Source organism: Salvelinus sp. IW2-2015, linkage group LG9, assembly GCF_002910315.2.
Source record: "Salvelinus sp. IW2-2015 linkage group LG9, ASM291031v2, whole genome shotgun sequence".
Taxonomy (NCBI): domain Eukaryota; kingdom Metazoa; phylum Chordata; class Actinopteri; order Salmoniformes; family Salmonidae; genus Salvelinus; species Salvelinus sp. IW2-2015.
Genome location: NC_036849.1, coordinates 29,692,142 through 29,707,685, shown reverse-complemented (window position 1 = coordinate 29,707,685; position 15,544 = coordinate 29,692,142). Strand labels below are relative to the sequence as shown.

At 42.3% G+C, this 15,544-nt stretch overlaps 1 protein-coding gene across 6 annotated transcripts in view; it reads right to left on the bottom strand.

The window, feature by feature from the left end:
- Positions 1–463: 463 nt before the first annotated feature.
- Positions 464–15,544, bottom strand: part of LOC111968924 (lysine-specific histone demethylase 1A) — a 31,730-nt gene continuing 16,649 nt past the window's right edge. For all 6 annotated transcript variants that reach the window (XM_023994898.1, XM_070445252.1, XM_023994893.3 and 3 more), the window contains 7 exons: positions 12,123–12,234; positions 11,430–11,562; positions 11,142–11,329; positions 4,916–5,030; positions 2,784–2,911; positions 2,364–2,510; positions 464–1,442 (listed from right to left, as the gene is read on the bottom strand). In XM_023994898.1, the coding sequence (XP_023850666.1) occupies positions 1,257–1,442; positions 2,364–2,510; positions 2,784–2,911; positions 4,916–5,030; positions 11,142–11,329; positions 11,430–11,562; positions 12,123–12,234 (1,009 nt within the window). In that variant the 3' untranslated portion in view covers positions 464–1,256. The remainder of the gene's footprint in view (positions 1,443–2,363; positions 2,511–2,783; positions 2,912–4,915; positions 5,031–11,141; positions 11,330–11,429; positions 11,563–12,122; positions 12,235–15,544) is intronic.

Genomic DNA, 15,544 nt, shown 5'->3' with positions numbered 1-15,544 from the left:
GACATGTATTTCCATGGTTAGAGCAGTCACCTCGACTAGCTTGTCAATATAATAGATCATCTTTGAGAGTAGTGAAAGAGTGTACACTTCAGGAGATGATTGGGAAGCACCCTCTGTGTGTGGACACTGGTCAGGAAGCAAGTCATTGATCATCTCCACTCATAATTGTCTGGGTTGTGTTCACTAGGCATGAAATGGAAGAAGTGAAACAGGGAGGTACTATCTGAACCTGTTCAATAACAAACCATTTTTTTGGGACACACATGCATTTATTAGATTTGTATACCCAAATGTTGAAAACATATCAAAAAGGTATGCAACGCTGACAATAAAATACACCAAGACAAGCTGCTAAATACAATAAGTAACAAAAACATTCACAACTGGATTTTTTTCTCTCAACATAAATCATAGTATTTATCTTTTTGCATTTCAATACAAACTGCTATTTTTCCCCCCACTACTCCTCTATGCATCATACCCTACACGGTACAGGTCCTATTCAGTAGGAGGCATACAACTAACATTAGCCTTAAAACAATCAATACAATGCACTTGTAGGCTACAACATCGTAGCAGCTAGAATATTTTTTATAGAAAATACATCAGGTTTAAAATGGGAGGGAAACAGTGCTACGGTGTTAATGCTAGCTAGGGATGGATCAGCGCGTGATTGGCTGTCCTTTGTGACTTATTGTCTGTGTTTCTGGATTCCATTGGCTGCTGATCCTTCTCTTCAGCCCCTCCATCCATTTAATGTTAGGGAGGTGGACCAGTAACAGGAAAGTCGCTGGTTCAAGTCCCGGGCTGGGCAACGATAAAGTAGACCGGGGTTAGCATGACATCTAGTGTAGTGTCTTCCTACTGGAATAAGACTGGGAAGTGGGAACCAGATCTGTCTTACCAAAGAGGCTTTCGTTACCTTCAACAACCAGATCCTAGCATGAGCTTGCTCAAACAGCACTATGGTTAACTAGCGGCACTGGAAGGGACACTAAACCAGCTGAGAGTTTCATTGACTTAACTGCATTGACTGTCGAGTTATGAGGAGGTGGATGAGAGGGAACGATGCAGGATAAGAGATATGAGTGGTGCTGGCTCGGTCCTTTGGGAATGTGCAGTTTGTTTGTCCAGTAACATCGATGGAGGTTAAACATTAACACAAAATGACAGGCACATTTTTTTTTACATCTTAGTTAGCAGGAGTCACCGACATCACTTGAACATAGAAGGACATTGGTATAAGTGGCAGGGTTCTAGACACTGGGGGAGGGCTGAGGGGCGGCAGTGGGCGTGGCTTGTCGGGGGAGGGTGTACATGGCGCCCAGGAACTGGTCGGCGATGCGTCCCGCCTCTCGCAGGCCGCTGAGCAAAGCGCCGTGCACCGTGGCCGGGTAGTTGCGGATCGTGTGCTCGCCGGCGAAGAACAGACGTGGGACGGGCTGCGAACAAAGGGGGGGGGGGTGTGGAGAAATGACCAACACAGAAATATGAGTGTTCCCATGTCGGAACGACTTGGGTTGGCTAAGGAGGATGAGATTTTGCAAATATGCTCTGGTGGTTCCGGGTATGTTTTTAAAGTATAAACTTGCGCTAATATCCAGTGTTCTCATTGACTTAGAGCGAGGTGATGGTTCTGATGATGTAATAGATTGTGCTTTACACTCTTTATTCATAAGTACAACATGCATGTGTGAAAATAATGTCGGGTTCAGGCCTTTGCCACTCCATTCACTATATACGAATCAAAAGTGGGATGCCAGTACAGAAATAAGTAGTGGAGTGTGTTATTAGGGGTTCAGCAGTGATGGTGACACCTTATCGTATTTGATCTGGTTCATTATTATTATACTTATTTCTCAGGTCCGCCATTTTGAGAAAAACGCTACTCTTCTGGCAACAGAATCTTGCATTTGAAGATGTGCATCCATAGATGTAATATACCAAATTTGGTGCCGATTGGTCCAGTGGTTCTGGATAAGAAGACTTTTACAGTAGTCAACCTCATTGAAAATGATAAAAAATACATAAAATTGAATTCTGATATTTTGCAAGCGTGGTAAACATTACATAAGTAACTCGTCCTAGGGCAAAGTGACATTTTTACTGATCGTGGCACATAGCTGAACCCTGGCATTGCTGCTTGCAGCTATATTTATATATGTAGTGTTCACAGCCTTAAATCACAAAGCAGAGTACTGCACAGAATTAGCCTATTCCTGGACCTGAAAGCACTTTGAATGGAGATTTTCCACTGAGTGTACTTATTAACCCAGGACTAGGCTTAATTTGTATCTGGGAAACTGTTTCGTAATATATCGTATTTCTTAGTGGTCAGATGTGTTAGTAGTCCCATGTGTTACCTGTGACGCTCCGGGGATGGCGGGGCCGGGGGTGATGGGCTGGGCCATGAGGTCATAGTCGTTACCGGAGGAACCGGCCGCCACGTATGAGTAGGAGCCCCGCGCCCAGGGGTCGGCACGCCAACGCGTCACCACCGTTTCCTTGGGCTGCCATGATAACAAAGAAAAGACAGTTTCCATGCCGATATTAGATTCCAGTAAACATGGTTGGGAAACACTAAACAGTTCCAACGCTAACCAACATGAATAACTACATATGAACCATTTTTTCATTATGTATTTGACTGGTGGTTGGAAAGGACTCAAACTATAGAAATGGATATTATGATTCAAGTTTACGTTACGTGGTGGGAGGACCGGTGGCGGTCATATTGAGTGTTATTCTATTTTTATGTACAAAACAAGCAAATTCACACATACCTGAGGTACTGCGCTGCTTCCGAAGATACCTTTGAGGATGGCGAGGCAGCGTCCGACAATGACRTCGTCGCTGATGTTCTCCATGATGCCGGCCGCCTCTCCGGCCATCAGCGCCAGCAGTATGGGGGCTGGGAGGAGGGGGGGAAACACGTGGGTCAATTTCGCAGTAACACTGTCCAAAAGGCATATGTGAAAATGCAGTTGTGTAAAGTAACTACATACAAATACTTTAAAGTACTACTTAAGTCATTTTGTGGGGTATCTGTACTGTATTTTATTTAACTAGGCAAGTCAGTTAAGAACAAATTCTTATTTACAATGATGGCCTAGGAACTGTCGTTCTGCCTTGTTCAGGGGCAGAACGACAGATTTTTACCTTGTCAGCTCGGGGATTCGATCTAGCAACCTTTCAGTTACTGGCCCAACACTAACCATTAGGCTACATGCTGGCACAACTTTTACTCCCCTACATTCCTAAAGAATATCTGTACTTTATACATTTTCCCTGACACCCAAAAGTACTCGTTACATTTCAAATGCTCAGGCAGGACAGCAATATGGTCCAATTCACGAACCTATCGATATAACGCTATGTCATCGCTATGGCAGACTTACTAAACACAAATACTGCGTTGGTAAATGATGTCTGAGTGTTATTGTGCCCCTGGCTGTCCGTAAATAAAAAGCAGCAAGACAAGTGTGCCATGTGGTTTGCTTAATATGAGGAATTTGATGGATGTCATTTACTTTTGCTCAAGTATGACATTTAAGTAATTTTCCCACCACTGTACTTAAGTACATTTAAAACCAGATACTTTTAGACTTTACCTCAAGTAGTATTTTAATGCGTGACTTTCACTTTTACTTGAGTCATTTTCTATTAAGATATACTTGAGTAAAAGTAAAGATGACAATTGAGTAATTATTCCACCACTGAAAATGTAATATTCATTTAGAGAAGGAAATTCTGACCCAAGTCAAAATGTGTGACTACATCCAAATATCAACACGTCTCTAACTCAGTTGCTTATAAATCTATCCTCTCCTTTATCTGCCACRGGAGAAGACTTGGCAATTGAAAACCACATGGTGGAAGAAGCTTATCATCAAATCAGGCTGGCTTTCACCTGATCAGTGCAATGAAGGAGATCCAAACAAAGAGTCAAATTAGGCCCATCACAGTTCACAGAGAAAAGACTAGTTCAATGTGCGCACCTTTAGGGCTGGGTGGTATACTGTAACAACATGGACTGGTTTGAGTTTTTACTTTACCTTCTATAATGCTATTTGAATGTTTGGTTTGTTAACTGTGATATGCCGTGGGTAATGTCCGTTTTTAATAGTTTACTTTGCTACTGGAGTCGCCGCTTTCCATAGATTTAGCCCCTCCCCCTGACACTCAGGGAGCACATTTGTTTTTCCTTGACCACCAGACACTTGCGTTCAGTCTGCATGGGTCAATGCAGCACCTGCAACAATGCTGTTTTCACTTTGCTTCTTAATATCAATCCACTAGCGTTCTATAATTACACTATCAGTTTGTCTTTTCTTAGTAAGTTGGGCCTAAACCTTGCTAATACTAGTCGCTAGGTAGCTAATAAATGTACTGAGTCAGAGCAAACATAAAACTAGCTATACAGCCTGATAATACCAGTGCATGTTTTTTGTGCAACAGTATCTTCTAAATCAAAGAGGAATATGTGAAGCAAGAATGTTAGCTACATGAAGTTGCTCAGAGAGAACATTCAATGTAGCCAAAGATTAGAGTCCCCTAGGAAACACTTCGGTTCCTACCCTGTCACAATAACTCCTCCCTGGCATTTTAATTTGTTGTCAAGTCAAACACTGTATTCAAAGTGCCCACTATTATATTCTAAATTTTGAATTTGAACTCAATTTCAATGATTCCAACAGTTCACCCAAGTGTTTTGCTCTAAATCACAAGTCAAATCGCAATTGCAACATTTGGTAAAAAAACAAGGCCTAGATTGTTTGCCTATATCTAGCAGCACTACGTGTCAGTGTGGAAATGATCTCAAATGAGTGCAGGAAATTGTGAACTTTTATTATTAAAAACAACTATTTTTTGACCACGATATGATATTTTGTCCATATCACCCAGCCCTACTCACCTTTGTAAAGGTTCCAGAAGAGGAAGAGTTCTCCCCTGCTGGCTGTAGTGCTGCCCACATGGCCAAACAGGTTCACACTGGGGTCCCAGAACACACGGTCAAAACACAGCACCACCTGGTGACGGGAGGAACACACATCAGCATGAGTGACTCAATACACCCCACAGATACCAGTCTAGTCAGGACAGTTTCCCAGACACAGTTTGGAGTTGCGCAATGAGTCAATAAATTGCACAGGGAGCCAGAGATTGAGGGAAATTCTGTGCTCTAGGCCTTTCTGATGACGCTAGTGATCAGAACGAAACCAGAAGTGTCAGAAATCAGAATTGAACTGTTTTATAAAGGAGACACCAAAGGGAAAGCTGGAACAGGACCAAATGTGAAGTCTGAGCAGCTGCATTTCAACATCGTTCTGACCCACAGTATTAAACGCAACTGAATTATATAAATCTCTATTGTTTCAACTGCCCGTTCTATATTTGTGAGAAGTTGTTTAAGACCCATTTCACGCACAATAATCTTTTCATATGCAAACGCTGTCATTAGAAGCAGATTGGTTCATTCAAGTGATCCAGAGACGGAGCTCCCTCTGGTGGCCACGAGGTACCACAAACAGGTCTCGTTGCATAATAATGCCGCATTTTCTGCTGCAGCCGAATTAGCAGATTGAAACTCTGCAGTAGATGATGCACATCAGGGCTCAGGAAGAARAAAAAAAAAGAGGAGCGAGAGAGAGTGGGGGAGGACTCTTATCTGATTACTAACAGATTTCCAAAACACTCACCCGCACACATTCCTCCCTCCCGGGATTGCTATAAAGCAGGATAAATAGCTGTGTTGGGGAGAGGTAACCTTGTATTTATTTTATTTTTTTAAATTAAGCCATAAAGATTTGGTTACAATTCAAATTTCATCCTTCAGAAAAGGTAGAACAAATAAAAGAGCAAATAATATGGCTAAAATCCAATGTACTAATACAAATGTATAAGGGAGGTATCATGTTTATGAACGACATGGTAAATAAGGACTGTAAAACTGTTACACCAGCAATYCAAGGTGTATAACCAACTCATCGCAGCTCTGGCACAAAAATGGAAGAGGCAATTGCTCAAAGTAATGAATTGGTTTTGTCTGCCTCCAATGAAAAACCATCCATGGCTTAAAATGACTAGTATAAATCATAAAATGTATCAGTTCCAGTTAAGGTCGATAGGTTTGACAACTATGCTGCATAAAATTCATGACAGTTGGCAACAAGTCTAAAGGTCCCAATACCATGGCAACGGGTTTATGAACTGATTTACAAGTGACGCATCGAGCCGTTCTTTTCAATTTAAACTATTATATAAAATTCTCGCCACAAAAGGAATGCTTAATATATGGGTCTTTGGACAGGCAGCCCTGTGCAGACTGCCATGAGGGAACAGAAACAATAGATMATCTCTTTTGGTACTGCTTTTGGCATCAGGTCAAGGAGTGGYTGTTAAGTCATAATGCCTGTGTTCACATGGACCTATAAACAGTACTGTTAGGAGATCCAGAAAACTATAATCAATCAGTGGGAAAGATGATTATACTCTTAGGTAAAGTGTTTATTTTTAGGGCAATCTCTGTAGAAATGGTCCAAATAGAGGTTCAAGACCCTCGTAAGACATCAGTAAAATAGAAGGATGTGTTACAAAAGGACAGAGTAAAACGGTAATGTACTGGGAAAGATGGGTCAGTCTGAACATCTGAAGGGTTGGAATTAAGACTGGAGTGATTCATTGATTGGCCGATACACTTGGACTCCAGTCCAATTAAGAAAAAAAACTGTATATATATTTATACAAACACAACCAGTCAAAAGATTGGACACACCTACTCATTCCAGGGTTTATTTTTTTATTTATTACTATTTTCTACATTGTAGAATAATAATAAATAATAATGAAACCCTAAACTATGAAATAACATTTGAGATTCTTCAAAGTAGCCACCCTTTGCACACACTTGGCATTTTCTCAACCAGCTTCATGAGGTAGTCACCTGGAATGCATTTCAATTAACAAATGTGCCTTGTTAAAAGTACATTTGTGGAATTTCTTTCCTTCTTAACGCGTTTGAGCCAATCAGTTGTGTTGTGACGAAGTTGGTGTGGTATACAGAAAATAGCCCTATTTGGTAAAAGACCAAGTCCATTTTATGGCAAGAACAGCTCAAATAAGCAAAGAGAAACAGTCCATCCTTATGTTAAGACATGAAGGTTAGTCAATCCGGGAAATTTCAAAAACATTTAAAGTTTCTTCATGTGCAGTGGCAAAAAACATAAAGCGCTAATGACTGGCTCTCATGAGGGCGGTCACAGGAAAGGAAGACCCAGAGTTACCTCTGCTGCAGAGGATAAGTTCATTAGAGTTACCAGCCTCAGAAATTGCAGCTCAAATAAATGCTTCAGATTTCAAGTAACAGACACATCTCAACATCAACTGTTCAGAGGAGACTGTGTGAATCAGGCCTTCATGGTCAAATTGCTGCAAAGAAACCACTACTAAAAGGACACCAATAAGAAGAAGAGACTTGCTTGGGTCCAAATGTGAGATTTTTGGTTCCAACCGCCGTGTCTTTGTGAGACACAGAGTAGGTGAACGGATGATCTCCACATATGTGGTTCCCACCATGAAGCATAGAGGAGGTGGTGTGATGGTGCTTTGCTGGTGACATTGTCTGGCACACTTAACCAGCATGGCTACCACAGCGATATACCATCCAATCTGGTTTACACTTAGTGTAAGGGCTATTTGACCAAGAAGGTGAGTGATGGAGTGTTGCATCAGACGACCTGGCCTCCACAATCACCCGACCTCAACCTTATTGAGATGGTTTGGGATGAGTTGGACCGCAGAGTAAAGGAAAAGCAGCCAACAAGTGCTTAGCATATGTGGGAACTCCTTCAATACTGTTGGAAAAGCATTCCAGGTGAAGCAGATTGAGAGAATGCCAAGAGTGTACAAAGCTGTCATTAAGGCAAAAGGGTGKCTACTTTGCAAAATCTCAAATATAACATATTTTGATTTGTTTAGCCCTTTTTTAGTTATTACATGATTCCATATGTGTTATTTCATAATTTTGTTGTCTTCGCTATTATTCTACAATGTAGAAAATATTAGAAATAAAGAACAACCCTGGAGTAGGTGTGTCCAAACTTTTGACTGGTTCTGTATATACACAGTGCCTTCAGAAAGTATTCACATCCCTTGACTTGTTCTACATTTTGTTGTGTTACAGCCTGAATACCCCATAATGTCAAAATTGAATTTTGTTAAGATCTTTTTTTTTTTCTTCTTTTTTTTTTGTTGATACACTGAACAAAAATATAAACACAACATGTAAAGTATTGGTCCCATGTTAAATGAGCTGAAATAAAACATCTTAGATTTTCCATATGCACATTTCTATCAAATTTTGTGCACAAATTTGTTTACATCCCTGTTAGTGATAATTTCTCCTTTGCCAAGATAATTCATACACCTGACAGTTGTGGCATATTTAGAAGCTGATTAAACAGCATGCTCATTATATAGGTGCACCTTGTGCTGGGGACATTAAAAGGCCAGTAAAATGTCCTGTTTTGTCACACAATGTCAGAGTTTTGTCTTAACTTCTTATGGCTGGGGGGCAGTATTGAGTAGCTTGGATGAATAAGGTGCCCAGAGTAAACTGCCTGCTACTCAGGCCCAGAAGCTAAGATATGCATATTATTAGTAGATTTGGATAGAAACCACTCTGAAGTTCCTAAAACTGTTTGAATGATGTCTGTGAGTATAACAGAACTCATATGGCAGGCAAAAACCTGAGAAAAAATCCAACCAGGAAGTGAGAAATCTGAGGTTTGTAGTTTTTCAACTCTTTGCTTATCCAAGATACAGTGGAAATGTGGCCCGATTGCACTTCCTAAGGCTTCCACTAGATGTTAGAACCTTGTTTGAGGCTTCTACTGTGAAGGAGAAGGGAATGAGAGCTGTTTCAACCAGAGGTCTGGMAGAGTGCCATGAGCTCAGTCTCACGCGTCTCGTGAGAGTTAGCTGCGTTCCATTGCATTTCTAAAGACAAAGGAATTCTCCGGTTGAAACATTATTGAAGATTTATGTTAAAAACATCCTAAAGATTGATTCTATACATTGTTTGACATGTTTCTACGAACTGTAACGGAACTTTTTGACTTCTCGTCTGGACCTAGTGCTCACGCCTCATGAATTTGGATTTGTGACCTAAACGCGCAAACAAAAAGGAGGTATTTGGACATAAATGATGGACTTTATCGAACAAAACAAAMATTTATTGTGGAACTGGGATTCCTGGGAGTGCATTCTGATGAAGATCATCAAAGGTAAGTGAATATTTATAATGCTATTTCTGACTTCTGTTGACTCCACAACATGGCGGGTACCTGTAAGGCTTGTTTTTGTGTCTGAGCGCCGTACTCAGWTTATTGCATGGTGTGCTTTTTCCGTAAAGTTTTTTTGAAATCTGACACAGCGGTTGCATTAAGGAGAAGTGGATCTATAATTCCATGTATAACACTTGTATTTTCATTAACATTTATTTTGAGTATTTATGTAAATTGATGTGGCTCTCTGCAAAATCACCGGATGTTTTGTAAGCAAAACATTACTGACCATAACACGCCAATGTAAACTGAGATTTTTGGATATAAATATTTACTTTATCGAACAAAACATACATGTATTGTGTAACATGAAGTCCTATGAGTGTCATCTGATGAAGATCATCAAAGGTTAGTGATTAATTTTATCTCTTTCTGCTTTTTGTGACTCCTCTCTTTGGCTGGAAAAATGGCTGTGTTTTTCTGTGACTAGTGGCTGACCTAACATAATCGTTTGGTGTGCTTTTGTCGTAAAGCCTTTTTGAAATCGTACACTTGTGGTGGGATTAACAATAAGTTTATCTTTAAAATGGTGTAAAATACTTGTATGTTTGAGGAATTTTAATTATGAGATTTCTGTTGTTTGAATTTGGCGCCTTGCACTTCCACTGGCTGTTGTCATATCGATCCCGTTAGCGGGATTTCAGCCGTAAGAAGTTAAGTTGAGGGAGCATGCTGTGATGGAACATTTTATGTTTGTGCTTTTCTAATAACCAATTCGACTCTGTTCTTGCAAGTGACTGATTGATCGTGCTGGAGGAATCCTCACTATCAGTATCTGCAATTTGTCAATCGTTCTCAAACAATGTTCTGGGCGTAAAGGAATATTTTAGTTTCGAGTTCTCAGCTTGGAGAGAAGAARCCTTGTGAGGTATTGGTCGGTCACATGCATGAACCAAACATTAATGATGAATTAATTATGAATAATGAATAAGCTAAATCATGCAAATATAACTAGTCTTATWTACTGCTTACACAGACAAGTAACGGGACTGCCCCGGCGGAGCTCACTTCAGACTGGTACTTTATGCATCTAAATTTGACTGTGACCTCTCCAGCATGCTGTTAATAAAGAATGATTAATTTAAGATTGACTTTGAGTGTCCCTGTGTAGAATTTCCACGACAATGTAATTGTAAATTCTCAAAAATCTATTTAAAATTACAGGTTGTAATGCAACAAAATAGGGAAAAACACCAAGGTGGGGTGAATACTTATGCAAGGCACTGTATATATTTCATTTCCATTTTTCAACATGTCCTCCAACCAGGGGAGAGTGGTACAGGGGCATAATAATAAAAACAAACTTGTTCTCTGCACTATGTATGTCCAAAACACCCGGGCTGAATAATGCTTGATACAATGTAATAAAGATGCTCATGTAAATTGATAGGGTGACTGAATGAGTGAAATACATGTCTTGACAGCGGGAGAGATTATCWGAATTTTACTTCACTTCCTGGTAGTTTAGTATCAAGTGAGCCAAGAGGCTTTTTTTCTGTACACACATCCATTTTTACAGCAGCAGGCTTCTCACTGAAGGTCAAGTTCCTACTTCAAGGACACAGCAGCAAGACTCCAAAATGAGTCTTCCATCCATCTCCATCTTTTGGTGTAGAAACACCAAAAATAACAGACACACACCAAGACAGAGACACAAGATGTCACAGCACCCCAGTGAGGGATTTTCAGTACCTTGTTTTAGCAGCAAGACTCCCAAAGGACTTGCACCTCAGTACAAACACCAAACATAACAGAGACGCAAAGTGTTACAACACCAATTGTAGGGGTGTTCTGTACCTTGTTGAGGTTTCCAAAGCCCATCCTCTGGATAGCTGCGGTCTTCCACTCGGGCAGGGGGGGAACAAACTGCACGGCGGGGGGCTGTTGTTTCATGACACCCAGGGGTAGGGTGCACAGCACCGCGTCACACTTGTATATGAACGTCTGGGTGGTGGAGCGCGTGTTGACTGCTATCACCTCACAGCCTGGAGATATACACATGGTTAGTCTAGTTTAACACACATAAACAAAAAGAGATCCACAGATTGACAAAGATAGCTACTAACACAMATCCTGTAAACTTACCAGAGGCTGTGTATCGGACCTGTCGTACTGCAGTGTTCAGTTTGATGTCCAGGCCCTCGGCCAGAGCCACGGGGACACAGGAGTAGCCGTTCCTCACTGTCAGGTGGCTGCCTGTGAACTCAAAGTCATCATCCTGGACAGGAGAGTGAGGGAGAAGAACATTTAAAAAAAATGTGGGTTATATATGGTTTACAGGGACTAGAAAACATTCAAATGGACTCAATGTCAGTTATGTGTGGTTTATGGAGACTAGTCAGGTGGTTATAATGGCCTAGATTCAACTGGACCTGGTGTCTAATAGCMGTTTATAGTAAGTGCATACTGATGTCATCATCTGATCTAGTGTGGATGTGCTTACTAGGAGARAGAAGTGCCAGGACAAGACATATTGGTTTAGTGGAAGGGCAAGAAGAAATCTTAAAGGTAGRCTCAGCCARATGACGTTGCAATGAGCAGCACCGTAGATAATGAGATGCACGTGATTCAATCCTTTGCTCTCACACAGTCACACAGTATCTGCRCTTCACGCTGCTACAACCTGGTAGCTACTGGAGCAAAAGAGCTGACAAGTTTAGCCTCGAGCTTCAACGCTCTTAGCTGTTGCCAAAATTCACCCGATATTGTGTTTACTTTTAGCATGCAACTCATCTCGCTAAGTCAACCTTTAATGAGTGAGTATGAGTGGGAGTGTACCTGGTCCCAGTGCTTGAGCGAGAGGGTGGAGAGGGGTGTGGCGTTGGCAAACTCCAGGTTGGCAAAGTGCCAGTCGAGGATCTGTCTGTCCCGGGACGACAGGTACACGTCACTGTGGAGAGATTATCAGAGGGTTAGAAAAAGAAAGGATGGATGCGAACACATCTAGCCTGCTCCCAGACCCGTCTGCAGCCTGCTCCCAGACCCGTCTGCAGCCTGCTCCCAGACCCGTCTGCAGCCTGCTCCCAGACCCGTCTGCAGCCTGCTCCCAGACCCGTCTGCAGCCTGCTCCCAGACCCGTCTGCAGCCTGCTCCCAGACCCGTCTGCAGCCTGCTCCCAGATCCGTCTGTAGCCTGCTCCCAGATCCGTCTGTACTTTAGCCTGCTCCCAGATCCGTCTGTACTTTAGCCTGCTCCAATGTCATTGTAAAACCAAACATTGGCATGACAATTCCATAAAGAGCTGGCAAGAAAGCAGAAACAGCCTGGCACCCAGGCTAGAGCACACCCACGCTTAAACCTCTACGGGATTGGTGTCCCTATACCGGGACGGTTGAGCTAACATGCGCTAATGTGATTAGCATGACATTGTAAGTAACAGCAAACCTTCCAGGACACAGGACAAACCTTCCAGGACATTCTGCCCACATCTTATATGGGCAGAAAGCTTACATTTTTGTTAATCTAACTGCACTGTCCAATTTACAGTAGCTATTACAGTTAAAAAATACCATGCTATTGTTTGAGGCGAGTGCACAACAACAAAAAACATATCACAGCAACTGGTTTGATACATTCACCTCTGAAGGTAAAAAAGTACCTACATTCAGTAATCTTGCTCTGATTTGTCATCCTGAGGGTCCCAGAGATAAAATGTAGCATAGTTTTGTTTGATAAAATCTRTCTTTATATTCAAATGTAGGAACTGGGTTCTCCAGTTTGAACCCCTGCTGTCTCTGGCTCCACACCCACCCCGCCMGGCCATCTAGATGTGTGATAGTTACTGTATAAGCTAATGATCCATCATGTATGACATTCCTGGGAATGTGTAAACTTAAATGTTGTATTACCATATCATTTTTGTATGATCTCTACAGTAACGTACTTGAAAATGTATCAATTGACCAATTCGGCACATTTGGGCAGACTTGATACAAAATATTGATTGTCCAGTATTGCCATGCTTCACTGGATCAATCTGAAACTTTGCACACACTGCTAAATTGAGCCTAAACTGCAATATTATATTAGTACAAGTCTGCCCAAATGTGCCGAATTGGTCAATTGATACATTTTCAAGTACGTAACTATAGAGATCATACAAAAATGATATGGTAATACAACATTTAAGTTTACACATTCCCAGGAATGTCATACATGATGGATCATTAGCTTATACACTAACTATCACACATCTAGATGGCCTGGCGGGGTGGGTGTGGAGCCAGAGACGCAGGGGTTCAAACTGGAGAACCCAGTTCCTACATTTGAATATAAAGATAGATTTTATCAAACAAAACTATGCTACATTTTATCTCTGGGACCCTCAGGATGAAAAATCAGAGCAAGATTACTGAATGTAGGTACTTTTTACCTTCAGAGGTGAATGTATCAAACCAGTTGCTGTGATATGTTTTTTGTTGTTGTGCACTCGCCTCAAACAATAGCATGGTATTTTTTAACTGTAATAGCTACTGTAAATTGGACAGTGCAGTTAGATTAACAAAAATGTAAGCTTTCTGCCCATATAAGACATGTCTATGTCCTGGAAGGTTTGCTGTTACTTACAATGTCATGCTAATCACATTAGCGCATGTTAGCTCAACCGTCCCGGTATAGGGCACCAATCCCGTAGAGGTTTAAGCGTGGGTGTGCTCTAGCCTGGGTGCCAGGCTGTTTCTGCTTTCTTGCCAGCTCTTTATGCAATTGTCATGCCAATGTTTGGCTTTACAATGACATTGGAGTAGGCTAAAGTACAGACGGGTCTGGGTGCAGGCTACAGACGGGTCTGGGTGCAGGCTGCAGACGGGTCTGGGTGCAGGCTGCAGACGGGTCTGGGTGCAGGCTGCAGACGGGTCTGGGTGAGGCTGCAGACGGGTCTGGGAGCAGGCTGCAGACGGGTCTGGGTGCAGGCTGTAGACAGGTCTGGGAGCAGGCTGCAGACGGGTCTGGGAGCAGGCTGCAGACGGGTCTGGGTGCAGGCTGTAGACAGGTCTGGGAGCAGGCTAGATGTGTTCGCATCCATCCTTTCTTTTTCTAACCTCTGATAATCTCTCCACAGTGACGTGTACCTGTCGTCCCGGGACAGACAGATCCTCGACTGGCACTTTGCCAACCTGGAGTTTGCCAACGCCACACCCTCTCACCCTCTCGCTCAAGCACTGGGACCAGGTACACTCCCACTCATACTCACTCATTAAAGGTTGACTTAGCGAGATGAGTTGCATGCTAAAGTAAACACAATATGGGGTGAATTTTGGCAACAGCTAAGAGCGTTGAAGCTCGAGGCTAACTTGTCAGCTCTTTTGCTCCAGTAGCTACCAGGTTGTAGCAGCGTGAAGCGCAGATACTGTGTGACTGTGTGAGAGCAAAGGATTGAATCACGCGCATCTCATTATCTACGGTGCTGCTCATTGCAACGTCATCTGGCTGAGCTACCTTTAAGATTCTTCTTGCCCTTCCACTAAACCAATATGTCTTGTCCTGGCACTTCTTTCTCCTAGTAAGCACATCCACACTAGATCAGATGATGACATCAGTATGCACTTACTAAATAACTGCTATTAGACACCAGGTCCAGTTGAATCTAGGCCATTATAACCACCTGACTAGTCTCCATAAACCACACATAACTGACATTGAGTCCATTTGAATGTTTTCTAGTCCCTGTAAACCATATATAACCCACATTTTTTTTAAATGTTCTTCTCCCTCACTCTCCTGTCCAGGATGATGACTTTGAGTTCACAGGCAGCCACCTGACAGTGAGGAACGGCTACTCCTGTGTCCCCGTGGCTCTGGCCGAGGGCTGGACATCAAACTGAACACTGCAGTACGACAGGTCGATACACAGCCTCTGTAAGTTTACAGGATGTGTGTTAGTAGCTATCTTTGTCAATCTGTGGATCTCTTTTTGTTTATGTGTGTTAACTAGACTAACCATGTGTATATCTCCAGGCTGTGAGGTGATAGCAGTCAACACGCGCTCCACCACCCAGACGTTCATATACAAGTGTGACGCGGTGCTGTGCACCCTACCCCTGGGTGTCATGAAACAACAGCCCCCCGCCGTGCAGTTTGTTCCCCCTGCCCGAGTGGAAGACCGCAGCTATCCAGAGGATGGGCTTTGGAAACCTCAACAAGGTACAGAACACCCCTACAATTGGTGTTGTAACACTTTGCGTCTCTGTTATGTTGGTGTG